The 12,988-nt window shown below is 43.1% G+C and overlaps 1 protein-coding gene across 4 annotated transcripts in view; it reads right to left on the bottom strand.

Moving 5' to 3' along the window:
• Positions 1-235: 235 nt before the first annotated feature.
• Positions 236-12,988, bottom strand: part of MAST3 (microtubule associated serine/threonine kinase 3) — a 70,037-nt gene continuing 57,284 nt past the window's right edge. For all 4 annotated transcript variants that reach the window (XM_039338493.1, XM_039338492.1, XM_039338494.1 and 1 more), the window contains 7 exons: positions 12,744-12,979; positions 10,756-10,956; positions 8,865-9,091; positions 7,276-7,398; positions 6,377-6,513; positions 5,176-5,357; positions 236-3,584 (listed from right to left, as the gene is read on the bottom strand). In XM_039338493.1, the coding sequence (XP_039194427.1) occupies positions 2,548-3,584; positions 5,176-5,357; positions 6,377-6,513; positions 7,276-7,398; positions 8,865-9,091; positions 10,756-10,956; positions 12,744-12,979 (2,143 nt within the window). In that variant the 3' untranslated portion in view covers positions 236-2,547. The remainder of the gene's footprint in view (positions 3,585-5,175; positions 5,358-6,376; positions 6,514-7,275; positions 7,399-8,864; positions 9,092-10,755; positions 10,957-12,743; positions 12,980-12,988) is intronic.

The raw sequence follows: 12,988 nt of genomic DNA on the forward strand, positions 1-12,988 counted from the left end.
AGGAAAAGACTATTATCGGGGGATCTCAGGGAAAGATGAACAACTTACAATTGCTTATTTAACAATGGTTCAAAGTTATGACGATCTTGGAAAAAACAATTAAAAATGTGTACTCACACTAATGACTGCTGCATCAACCCTGCAATCACATGATCGCAATTCAGGCGCTTGGCAACTTGCTAACACTTACAACCAGTTGCAGTGTCCTGTGGTCATGGGAAAGTGATGTGCAAACTTTTTTTTTTTTTAACCAAATTCCAGCCAAAAAACACCCATTGGGGAGATGGATTTGTTTAACGACTGTCTAATTCGCTACATGACCCAACAGAAAAATTATCATAAAACTGGGTTTACTTCTACTTATGACCATGATGGTTTACATTTGAAATTCCTGTCCAATTGGGGCCATAAGTCAAGGATTACCTGCATTCATGTTAGAAAGAGAGAATGCAGAGCTGGATACACACTTTCAGAAACATCTTCCTTCTGACTCTCACCCAACTGCCTTAAGCCACATTCATCTGGCAGGGACCCATCCTTACATCCAGATTAAACTTTAAAAATAATGCTGGATAGCTGTTTCTGAGTAAAAAGGACAGCCTGCTCCAACTTGGCACTCTGTGGATCTGTTGCAACTGCAACTTCCCAGATACTATTAGGAACTTTGAGAGAAGCAGCCAGGACAAAATAGGACATGAAATGGCCAATTAAGAGTTGTCCTATACCAGATCAAACCTTTGAACCATCTAAGCTGAATCTATCAATGCTGGCAAAGTCTCACGCAGAAAGAAAAGTATTTCTTACCCTGATACTTAAGATCCTTCACTGGAAATGCCAATAAGAACTGACTAATCCTCAACTTATGACCATAATTGAGCCTGGAATTTTGGTTATAAATTGTTGCGGTCGTAAGTCAACTCACCGTGTGACTAGACTGGATTTTATGACCATTTTTATGATGGCTGTTAAGTGAAACACTGTAGTCATTAAGCAAATCATGTGATCATAAATCTGAATCCAGCTGGAAAATGGCAAAAAATGTCATAAACTGTGATCATGTGACCACAGGATACTGCAACTGGTTGTAAACGGAAGCCAGTTGCCAAGCACCCAAACTGCACTTGCATGACTGCAGGGGTGGCAGTCATAACTTTGAGGACAGCTGGTAGCTTTTTTGAGTCCATCATAACTTTGAACTGTTGTTACACGTCCAGTCCTAAGTTGAGGATTTCCTGTATTTTGCTGAATGTGAACCTGTGCCTGCATTCGGCTGTGATCTCCCGAGAATGAGTGCATCATTTGGAAAGCGTGTTGATGTGTCTGACTCATGTTCAAAGACAGAGACACCTTCAAAGCCTTTTTGAGGACATCTCCCCAAGAAGTTTCCATTTGCTGCAGAGGGGATGTAAAGAAGGAGAAGATGCTCTCTCATTCCCCTATTTTTTTGGGGGGGGGGGCGGTTTGCAGTAGATCTAGAAATGGTGCAGTATGAGGAACCCCACCTTATTCTTTCACAGTAACTATCATACAACCAAATGGAAACCCCCACAACTGTCCCCCAAAAGCAAATCTCAAGGTCACATATAGAAAAGATAATGCAAATGGAATCAAAGATTTCTGAATTTCTCCAATGAAAGTTTCTGGATATAAACTGATCGGGACCACGCTGATTTTCTTTTCTTGTTTACCCCCTTGGCTTTTCTCCTCAATTCTTGATCAAACAGTTGCAAGACAAGAGCTGGCGTTAGGTTAGGGCAGGGGTAGGCAACCTTGGTTCTTTTATGACTCGTGGACTTCAACTCCCAGAATTCCTGAGCCAGCCATGCTGAGGGGAAAGGGAGAGGTTTCCAAGCTGAGCCATGCTGGCTCAGGAATTCTGGGAGTTGAAGTCCACGAGTCATAAATGAGCCAAGGTTGCCTACCCCTGTGTTTAGGGTATCAACGGCATACACTGGCACTGCAATGTTTACAGATGTCACAGGTTTGGGATTTGGAGTTTTTTAACCATTGCTAGCATTTCTCCTTTCACCAGTTTCAATGCAAGAGAAAAGACCCCCTGAAATGAGCAGACTGTGCCCCTCGCTACTTGTACAAGGCAGCAAAGATATTTCATATCCCTTGCTATTTCATTTATTCTCACAATCAGCAGTAGCCAAGGGGACAGTGGGAAAAATTATTAATTGTGGAGTATTCACTCTCCAGAAGGATAACCGGTGCACGGATGGGAAAGCTTAATTCTTAGTTTTAGGGCACCCAACGGAACCAAATCTGTTAGCCCCAAATCTGACTGAAATGGGAACTTTTTTCTAATTAGTAGAAAAGCAGCATTGCCTTTATCTCCAGCCTGAATCACCACTGACCCTGCCCTGTGAGGAGGAACACAGAGTACCTCCCAGGAAGGAGGAGGAAGTGGTAAACAGCTAGGAAAGACCCCACCAGCAGAATGAAAATGGGATCCCAAAGTTCTCAGTCCTTGGCATTGGCTTACTTTCTTTGAAGCACCCCCTTTGGTCCGCTAGGGACAAGTGGTTTTAACAGGTCTTCCAGTCATTTTTCCGAATTCTCCTGCAATTGCCACTTCAGGGAGGGTGAAGGTGAGTTCACTGCCTTCTCCCCATGGGTTGTCCTGTGTGTGACTCCAACAGTGGGTGAAGACTCCCTCTGTTCCCAATTTCCCCAGTGCTGGGAGGAGACACTCTTGTACTCAACAGCCATTGTCCCATCGTCTTGCTCAGTGTAAACCCGGGCCTCCAGCTGCACAGGATATGATCCTTGGCATTCCCACGTGGCTGTGATTCCTGCTGGCTCGTCACCTTGCACTGCAATGTGGGGCACGAGGGGCAGCTGGGGATCAGGGGCAGATGAGCAGCAAGACCTGTCCTCCACCCAGGAAGCTGCATGAGATCCATGCTGCCAGTCTCCAGGTTTACTCTCTGCTTGGGCCTCGCCACTGGATGCAAGTTCTGGCTCATCAAAGCTCACCTCCTGAACTGCTTCCTGCTTCTTGAAAGAGTCCCGGCGCTCAGACAAGTTCAGCCGCCGCATCACCACCACTTCATGGTCTCGATCATAACGTTCCTCAGACCAGTCCCGAACTCGAGAAATGCCAGCATCTCCCAGGGTGACCATGCCACTCTCCCTGGCACCTCCGTTTCCCAAGATCGGTGTCTCCAGCATGAGCTTTCGACTGCCAACCACTTTTTCAGCAAGACAAGTAGGGATTTTCTCTGTTGACTGGACTCGTTTGAGAAGTGGGGAACGGGAGCTGTCTGCACTGCGAGGCCGGGACACTTGACGGACCATTGTAGGCGGAGACAAGGTCTTGCCTTGGAATGTCTGGACGTTTTTTGTAAACAATGGAAGTGGTGAAGGGGATCTTTGGGGGGAGGGAGGTTGGGGGACGGCGGAAGGAGTGCAGGCCAATGGGGAGGGTGGGATGCTGCTTGTTGACTTGCGGCGCCCAACCTTGTAGCGATGACTGTTGACCTTTGATGCCAAGCCATGTAGGGAACTTGGTCGGATCTGTCCTGCTGGAGAAGTGGGGGTGCTGGAGGATGGGGAGGGACTCTGGGGCGAGATAGAATCTGACAAAAATAGAAGCAATTAGGAAGAACATACTGTATATATCTGGTAGCAGAAGATACCTCTACCACCACTGACTTGCTTTATATTAAATACATACATACAAAATATGTATTTCAAACTGTTAGTCTAGAATTAGTTTAACCTAAAAAGCCTTTAAAAGCTTGACACATTAATACATGGCTACAGACACCATTTCCTAATTAACCTTCATGCTTAAAAGTTATTAACCCTCATGCTTAAAAGTTTTAATAAATCAAAAACATTTTGATTAAAAATATCCTCAAAATAATTATCATCCTACATGACTTAGGGCCTGGATATCTTCAAGTCCATTGCTCTGAAATGAATGCACCTGTTCAGCTGGATCATGAAGAGAAACCTCGTTGAGACTCCCATCACTGAGGGAATTTTATCTAAAAAAATCCCATGACTGGGCCTTCTCAGTGGTGGCACCTTTGCCTTATTTTGTTCCTGTCACTTATTTTTTGTATTTGCATTGTTTTTAATGCAGTCTTTTCTAAAAGCCAATTTGTAGTAGAGTAGCATAGAATTTATTATTATTACATCATCATCATCATTTATATACTGTTATTTTACAACTTGCTGAAAAAGGACTGTGTTTTTATGAATTCTCTCTTTTAATAAACCAAGGAGCCTGTATAATTTCTCTTTTCAAGCAGTTGGGTTTTGCTTGTTAAGACTTTTCTACTTTGATAAAGAAGACAAATCTGTTAATAATAGAGATAAGATTAACCTTTGGGCCAAAGTGAACAAGTAATCTGAGGAGTCCAACTTTCCTTTTCAGTGATTAATTCACAGTTACAGCAGGAAACATTAACAAAATCTGAAGCTTTACTCTTGAATGAAAGTAATCATTCAAGCAGTAGCTTGAGAAGAGAATCCTACAGAAGGAAAAATAGGATGTGCTGATAAAAATCTGGGGCAACCGGGATGTAATAGACTCATAAACATATGTGGTAAATTTCTTAATAGATGTTATTTCCCAAAAGCTTCCCATAAGTAACTTAGAGAAGTACAGTTAATCCTCGACTTACAACAGTTTGTTTAGTGACTGTTCAAAGTTATAACAGCACTGAAAAAGTGATTTATGACCTTTTTCACACTTACAACCGCTGTGGCATCCCCTTGGTCACGTGATCAAAATTCAGATGCTTGATAACTGACTCATATTTATGACGGTTGCAATGTTCCAGAATCATGTGATCGCCTTTTGTGACCTTCTGACAAGCGAAGTCAACTAGGAAGCCAGATTCACTTAACAACTGTGTCACTAACTTAACAACTGTGGCAGGAAAGGTAGTAAATGGGGCAAAACTCATTTAACAAATGTCCCACTTAGCAATAGAAATTTTGGGCTCAATTGTGGTCATAAATCGAGGACTGCCTGTACGGATTTCTTACATAAAGGCTAACGTGTTCCGTTTGAGTGGCAATGAAAATAAACCTGGTGGGCTGCATAACGGAATTTATTATTTTAGGAAAAAATAATGCCCGACCTTTATTCATCACAACCAATCACAAGAAATCTAGATGGAAAAAGGACTTGGTAAGAGGTTCACAAGGTCCTACCTGGCACAAAATCTGGGACAGGGCTGCGGCAAGAAGCGGTAGATCCTGGGGATGAGCTGTGCGTTGGGGATCCGGGAAGGCTCTCACTGGACGAGAGAGAGTGATGGAGACCAGAGGAAAAGCTGCGGCTGGTGTGCAGAACGGATGTTTGCTTTGAGATCTTCTTGAATAGGGATTTCCGTCTAGGAAGGAGGGGGGAGGGGAGAATGACGCTAAGGCAGGGGTCTTCAAACTTGGCCCTTTTATGACTTCTGGACTTCAACTCCCAGAATTCCTCAGCCAGGCATGCTGGCTGAGGAGTTCTGGGAGTTGAAGTCCACAAGTCTGAAGATCCCTGCACTAAGAGTTCCAACATCTGAAGTAGCAGGCCGAGACTTACCAGAATAACAGTTGATTTGAGGTTGATTTATCAGCTTTATCTTGATGTAGACTTTAAATCACTATCCTGTGCTACTCAGCCAGTTTTAGCATCAACAAATAAAACATCACTGAAGCAAGAACATAAGTGGAGCAAGAAATTCTTGTGGTGAGGGGATGTATTTTTTATTTTATTTTAAAAGACTGGAGCTCTGAGGGTTACAGGGCTGTGGCTGAGTCACTGCAGCTAACTCAACAGACAAAAGTCTCGTGAGATCTTACATACAATGGTGCCTGCTTTGAAACTCATCAAATTTGGTACACAACACATTTTGATGTGAAAATGTTGTCTAGGTACTCATAGTTTCTTTGGTACTCAGCACACAAGCTAGAACCTATCGCTATCTATTGCCTTGTGACTCACTACATTATTCCTCATGAGAAAAAATTATTTGGTACCTGGAACCAATGAAGGACGAGTACTGAGGCACTACCTTACTTTATTTTCAGTATATTTAGGAATAATGTTGAAAAACCCTGCAAAAACCAGCATTTTGCTGTCAAGTTTCAGGACAAATTTAGAGGGCCTTTGGGAGCTCCCAGAAAAAGTGGGATACGGATGCTCAGGTAGCTTGTAGCTTGCCCACCCTTGTTAGAACTAGTAGAGGTAGAACAAGAGGTGGGCCAACTCACAAACCATGAAAGACCTTCCTTACTGGATTAGGATGAAGGCCATAACTCATTTAAAGTACCAGGCCCCACCTAATTCCAAACTTGTCTTAATTACTTTCCTCAAGTTCAACACCAATTCTATTAACTTCCTTGCTTGATCCTGGCCACCTACCTGTCCTGGCTGTCCCGTTTGCGACTCTTCTTACACCGGCGGGCCATCCGTGTCTTGGAACTATTCTTGCGAGCAGGGCCCACTCTGATGCTAGTGTTCTCAAGGGCAGTTGTTCTCAGTGACACCTTGTTTCCACTCTGCAAGAGGGACACAATCAAGAGCTGCTGGGCCCCCAAAAAGGGCAGTATTTCAAAGGATAGCTCCCCACCATTCACAGAAATGCTACAGACATTTATGGATATAACGTGTCACATTACAGGTAGTTCTCGAGTTACAACCATTTGTTTAGCGACTGTCTGAAGTTATATCAGCACTGAAAAAAGGGATTTACAACCGGTCGACACATTTTATGACTATTGCCAGCCTGTCTATGGAAATAGGATCAAAGTTTGGGCACTTGGCAACCAGCATGTATTTATGATGGTTGTAACGTCCCGGGGATGTGGGATAGCCACCTGCAACCTTCCTGGCCAGCACCTGACAAAGGCAAAGGTGGAGGCCAGATCTGCTTAATGACTTGTGTGGTTTACTTAACTGCAGTGATGTCATAAAATCAGGTGCAACTCAGTTAACAACCACCTTGCTTAACAATGGAAATTCTATTCTCAGCTGTGGTTGTAAGTCGAGGACTACCTGTTTTAGACTAAGCAAAATAAGTGTGCTTGGAAATTACTACTTGGAACCCATTTCGTTTTTGAGTTTTTCATAGATAACTTTTGGAAGGCCTATTCCACCAGCTTGTATCTCTCAGTTTTTCACCATCTGTATTTCCTGTAATAGTATTGTCAAAGCCATTATTTGTCAATGTTGTGATTCTCCTGTGGCATTTACAATAAACCTTCTTTGTTTATTTATCACGATGTTGACCAGGGGTGTTATTTCCAGCTGAAGGAACATACCTTCAACAACAGCTCTACGACATCCATGTGAACCAAGCCCAGGACCGACTCCCCGTTCACATGAGTGATGAGATCTCCCGCTCGGAGTCCTGCATCATGAGCTGGGCTCCCATCCTCTACATTCTATGACAGAAATGAAAAGATAGATCATCATCCTTGAAAATGTGTGTGAAAATTTACTTATGAATGTTTGAAAATATATGCTCATACAGGCAGATGGAGAATTAAGTATGCAAGTAGCTTTCTCTTTCATAGACTTCTCCGGTCATCTCTACCCCCCATCTTCACTTCACTTGCTCCCAATCCAGCAGCACACCCAGTAAAAATCACGTTTCAGAATTTAGTCGTGCTACTTCCAACTTGGAAAAAAGTGAATCTAGGATTCTCCCTTGGTGCGCAAACTATGCACTGTTCAGCCACTGCTTTGATTTTTTTTGATTGTCTTTATTGAAGTTTTATTATTATTTGGTAAACCACTTTAGAGAATGGGGAGATTTGAATTTTTTAAAAAATGCATGTCTGTTATGGGTGAAATTATAGCCCAGGATCAAAATTTCTGCTTTAGATGTATGTTATATTATATTAAAACCAGGTTTATAAGCATACTCGGGCCTCAGCTTTTACCAAAAGCCTGAGTTGTACACCTACTATATTTCTTCAGGTCCTCAAAAAGAAAGAGAATTAACAGAGATTCAGCAAAAGTAGAAGTATCCTAGGATGGAATCCATAGTGCCCTGGTGATTTGTAAGTATTTTCTCGCTGTTTTTCTGTTGGGATCAAGCTGGAATCTTCCTCCTTCAGCCTATTCTTCACATCCACTAGGTAGAATGCCTGGTCTCATTTTGGGAAAGGCTGAAGGAGTTGTGGCTCTGATTTTTCTGTTTTCATTTATCCTTTTGCTAAAAATTACCTGGCTAGGAATTAACGACTGTGTTTGGAAAACCTGCCAAAGATTCATGCCTTATTGTAAGCCAAAGAGCTATATTCACTCCCCATACAAACACAACACTTTATGACTTAACTTATGTCTGTTTTCTCCCACATTATTAACCGTGATTTCTGTAATTTAAATAAATTTCTAGTCCACATATAAAGCTAGGTTGGTATGAGGCATTCATACTAAGTCTGAATGCCTATCCTGTATTTAAAGTGTCATCTATAAACTATGCTGCAGTATGATTTTAAACAGCCCTGAACTAGGTGAATACGTTGTCTAGAATAGAATAGAATAGAATAGAATAGAATAGAATAGAATAGAATTTGACCCCCTCTACTTTGTGGCAACCCCTCAAATACCAGAATACTGCTATCATGTCTCCCCTGTTTCTTCTTTTCTTTAGACTAGCCAAACCCAAGTCCTGCAGCCGTTCTTCATATGTTTTAATCTCCAGGCCTTTGATCATCTTAGATGCTCTTCTCTGATTTTTTTTTTCCAAAGTCTCAACATCTTTTTTGTAGTATGGTGACCAAAATTGGTTGCAGTATTCCAGGTGTGGTCTTACTAGGGTTTTATAGTAAGATCCTATGATCCAAAATTTTTTTTCCATCACCTTCAATCAACCTGAAGGAAGTGTGTGCTTTTGGCTTACCCAAACCATGTGGTGCACAGTGTAAACATCGCTGTCACCCATGTAGACACGGATGGCCCTCAGGGAGAAGCCATACTTCTTCTCCGAGCTGTAGATGACAATGGGAGGTCGCAGACTGGTGCCACCAAGCATGGAGTCCCGACTTGGGGAAGAATCACGAGATGAAGGATTGGAAGAGAGGGAGCGGGGTGAGATGGGGCTCCTGAGAACAGCCCCACTGAAGTCATCTGTTAAAAAAAAGGAAGGGAGAGGATAATGATAAGGGTGACATAATTGAATTACTGTCAACGCTGCTAACATTGGATGTTCTTGCTTTGACAATATATGAGGATGCAGCCTTTTTCTTTCCCTCCTGCTTTACTCTTAGAATTAGATCAGCTGGCTGTGGAATTCTGGGAGTTGAAGTCCACATGCCTTAAAATTGTCAAGGTTGAGAAACACTGAATTAGATGATCCTGGGGGAGGAGGCGGAATGTGGTGGGAGTTAGTTAGACATAATAATATTGTACTAGTGTGTGAAATAAGAGCTGATAAGAATTGGCAGTAGCAGAACAGGAGGGAAAGCCTGCATTTCAAACTAATTGGACAATGTGATTTATGACTGTTAATTGAAGGAGGGAATTGCGCTTTGATACTATGTGCTCAGGGGAGGGGAATCCAGTTTTTGGCTTCAGCTGTGTTAGTGCCGAAGCTATGCAAAAAGTTTCATCTGTCGGGAACCATGACAATTACAGGACTACAAATCTCCAATGGAAAAGAATCTAAGCAAGCAGATAATGGAAAACTTTCTCTGTTTCTCTTTCTCACAGCACTTCTGTATTGCCAATATTTCCAAAACGTCCAAAAAAGAGAAGAAAAAGAAAACAACAACAACCCCCCCTCTCCCGCAACAACTCAAAGTCCGAAAGCAATCCATTACAGGTAGTTCCTGACTTATGACCACAATTGAGCCCAAAATTTCCGTCACTAAGCAAGAGAGCCGTTAAGTTAATTTTGCCCCGTTTTACGACCTTTCTTGCCACCGTCGTTAAGTGAATCGCTGAGGTTGTTAAGTTAGTAAGAAGGTTGTCAAGTGAATCTGGCTTCTTGACTTTGCTTGTCAAGAGGGTCGCAATAGGCGATGACATGATCCTGGGACATTGCAACCGTCATAAATATGAACGAGTTGCCCAGCATCCAAATTCTGATCAGGTGACCGTGGGGATGCTGCAATGGTCATTAAGTGTGAAAAACAGTCGTAAGTCGCTTTTTCTGGTGCCATTGTAACTTTCAATGGTCACTAAATGAATAGTTGTACATTGAGGACTAAGGGCATTGTCTTCATTTTGGACAACTTCAAAATGCAAAGAACACGTAGAAATTCCTAGTAGCCAAACAGTGGCCAACAGCCTTTCCCTCCAATTGACCCATGCATGCTCTGTCTGCTAAGATCTCAGCAGCTATAAACCTCTAGCCCAGGGGTCCTCAACCTTGGCAACTTTAAGACTTGTGGACTTCAACTTCCAGAATTCCTCAGCCAGCGTTGCTGGCTGAGGAATTCTGGGAGTTGAAGTCCACAAGTCTTAAAGTTGCCAAGGTTAGCCCCACTTCACCGAAAAAGAAATACAATCGTTACGATTCCTCCCCATGTAATCTTTCTAACGGTATTTTTTTAAAAACCTGACAACTTTTTTTTATGTAAGGAAGCTGCACAAAAGGCTCTCCAGCCACTCTCTGGCCATTCCTTGGTTGCATTTACAAGCTCCCATTAGGGGTTAAGGCTCTTAAAGGACTCCTAAGATATCAGGAACTCAGTGCGACTACAGTGGTGTGTTTGGCCCTGCTTATTCGCTTCTGCACTGCTAGAACCACTTGTGCTGGGAACAGACCAGGAATTATTTGTCCCACTGACCTGAATTGATGATAAGTGATAATGCGGAAACCGAAGCTGACTTTGGCACTCTGCCACTGGAAGATGCTGGCTGCTTCCCTGCAGAATCCTTGTGGGGGAGCCTTCGATAACTGCCCTCGCGATCCAAACCTCTTGAGGTAGACCTCTTAGTACCTGTGCTGTTGCTCCTGAGACGGACACAGTTCAAACTGGCCAGGTCAGCTAGAAGGAAAACAAAGGGACCGTTAGCATCCTGTAGCTTTGGGAAGAGGGTATTTGACTTTGGAAGGTCCGAAGTGCCTTGCTCTCAATTTCTATGTGGGGTTGCAGAATAATAATAATAACAACAAAAACAACAACAACAAAGTTAGAAGGGACCTTGGAGGTCATCTAGTCCAACCCCCTGCTCAGGCAGGAAACCCTATACCATTTCGGACAAATGGCTGTCCAGTCTCTTCTTAAAAACCTCCAGTGTTAGAGCATTCACCGCTTCTGGAGGCAGGTTGTTCCACTGGTTAATTGTTCTAACTGTCAGGAAGTTTCCCCTTAGTTCTAGGTTGCTGCTCTCCTTGATTAGTTTCCATCCGTTGCTTCTTGTCCTGCCTTCAGGTGCTTTGGAGAATAGCTTGACTCCCTCTTCTTTGTGGCAGCCCCTGAGATATTGGAAAACTGCTATCATGTCACCCCTCGTCCTTCTCTTCGTTAAACTAGACATTCCCAATTCCAGCAACCGTTCCTTATATGTTTTAGCCTCCAGTCCCCTAATCATCTTTGTTGCTCTTCTCTGTACTCTTTCTGAAATGCTGCAGAGCCACTACCACTATCACTGTAAACCAATGTTTCTCAACTTCAACAACTTTAAGTGGCGTAGAAGTCCATGCCTCTTAAAGTTGCCAAGATTGAGAAACACTGCTGTAGACAATGTCAAGTTTGATGGACCAAAGATCTGAGTTAGTATCTGGGTTAACACAGCATATCCCAAATTTACCCTGTGTTCACATCATACATCATTCTTAAACTGGCAAATATGTACGTAATGGCCTGGTTCTCCCCAAAATGCCAGTTTCATATTCAAGGAAGTTGGGTTGCTTGGGATTCAGCATGTTGTGGGAACCAGGCCATCACATCAGGGCATTGTATTGGGATTGCTGTTTATTTCTCTAGATTAAGAATGTTATTTGAGAATGGAAATTATATTTGGTTAATCTAGATTGGTGGTTTAGCAGGTTGTGGGAACCCTTTTGGTATAAGGCAGAATCCTGCATTTTCCCACATTTATCCTGGCCCTCCTTTTCCTCTTTTATTTCCACCGGGGCATAGAAAAGTTCTCTCATTCTTTGCAAAGTGTTACTACTCTTTAATTAAATTAATTAAATAACTAAACCAAGTAACCAAACAGAAAGCTCATGTTCAGAAGCAGTCCATCCCCACACATGCTAGTTGTAGAAGATAAAGTTTGAAGATTAGGAAAGATAAAGTTCATGGAACCAGTTTGGTCTAGTGCAGGGGTAGGCAAGGTTGCGTACCCCTGGTCTAGTGATTAAGACATCAGGCTAGAAAGTGGGAGACTATGAGTTCAAATCTCTCTTTAGCCATGAAAAACAGCTAGGTGATTTTGGGCCAGTCACTCTCTCTCAGCCCAACTCACCTCACAGAATAGTTCTTGCTAGTAAAATAGGAGGAGGAAGGTGTGTTGGATGAGTTCACTGGCCTTGAGTTATTTGTAAAAATAATACAGGCAGGATATGTGTGTGTGTATGGGCGGCGCGCGTGTGTGTGCGCGTGTGTATGCATGTATGCAATAGTAACAAATATCAAAACTTCACCCATATATACATATAGATGCATATATGCATACACATATATACATGCATACATGCATCCTAAGACAGGCTTGCTTGTGACTTTATTGGCTGTCATGAAATGCAGGAGATTGGACTAAACTTGGGCAAATGCTGCTGCCTTATTGGCGTCACCTGGGATAATATCCAGAGATACCTTGCTCTCACCTGCCAGTGCTGAGCCCTTGCTGGGTGTCCTTGGTGCTGCCATCTCAGAATCCCCAACGACAAACTTGGGGCGCTCCTTTTTGGCTGTCCCCCGGCAGGGGCTCTCATCCTCAGAGGACAAGGCAAACCTGGGCATTGCTTCTAGGCTGCAGGTGCTGCTCAGGATGCCAGGACTGCGGCTGAATTCTTGACGGAAGGAATGGACGGTGGAGCCACAGGAGGTCCAGGCACGAAGCCTGCATGAG

Source organism: Crotalus tigris, unplaced genomic scaffold (assembly GCF_016545835.1).
Source record: "Crotalus tigris isolate CLP2741 ecotype Arizona unplaced genomic scaffold, ASM1654583v1 scf7180000017701.1507938, whole genome shotgun sequence".
NCBI lineage: Eukaryota > Metazoa > Chordata > Lepidosauria > Squamata > Viperidae > Crotalus > Crotalus tigris.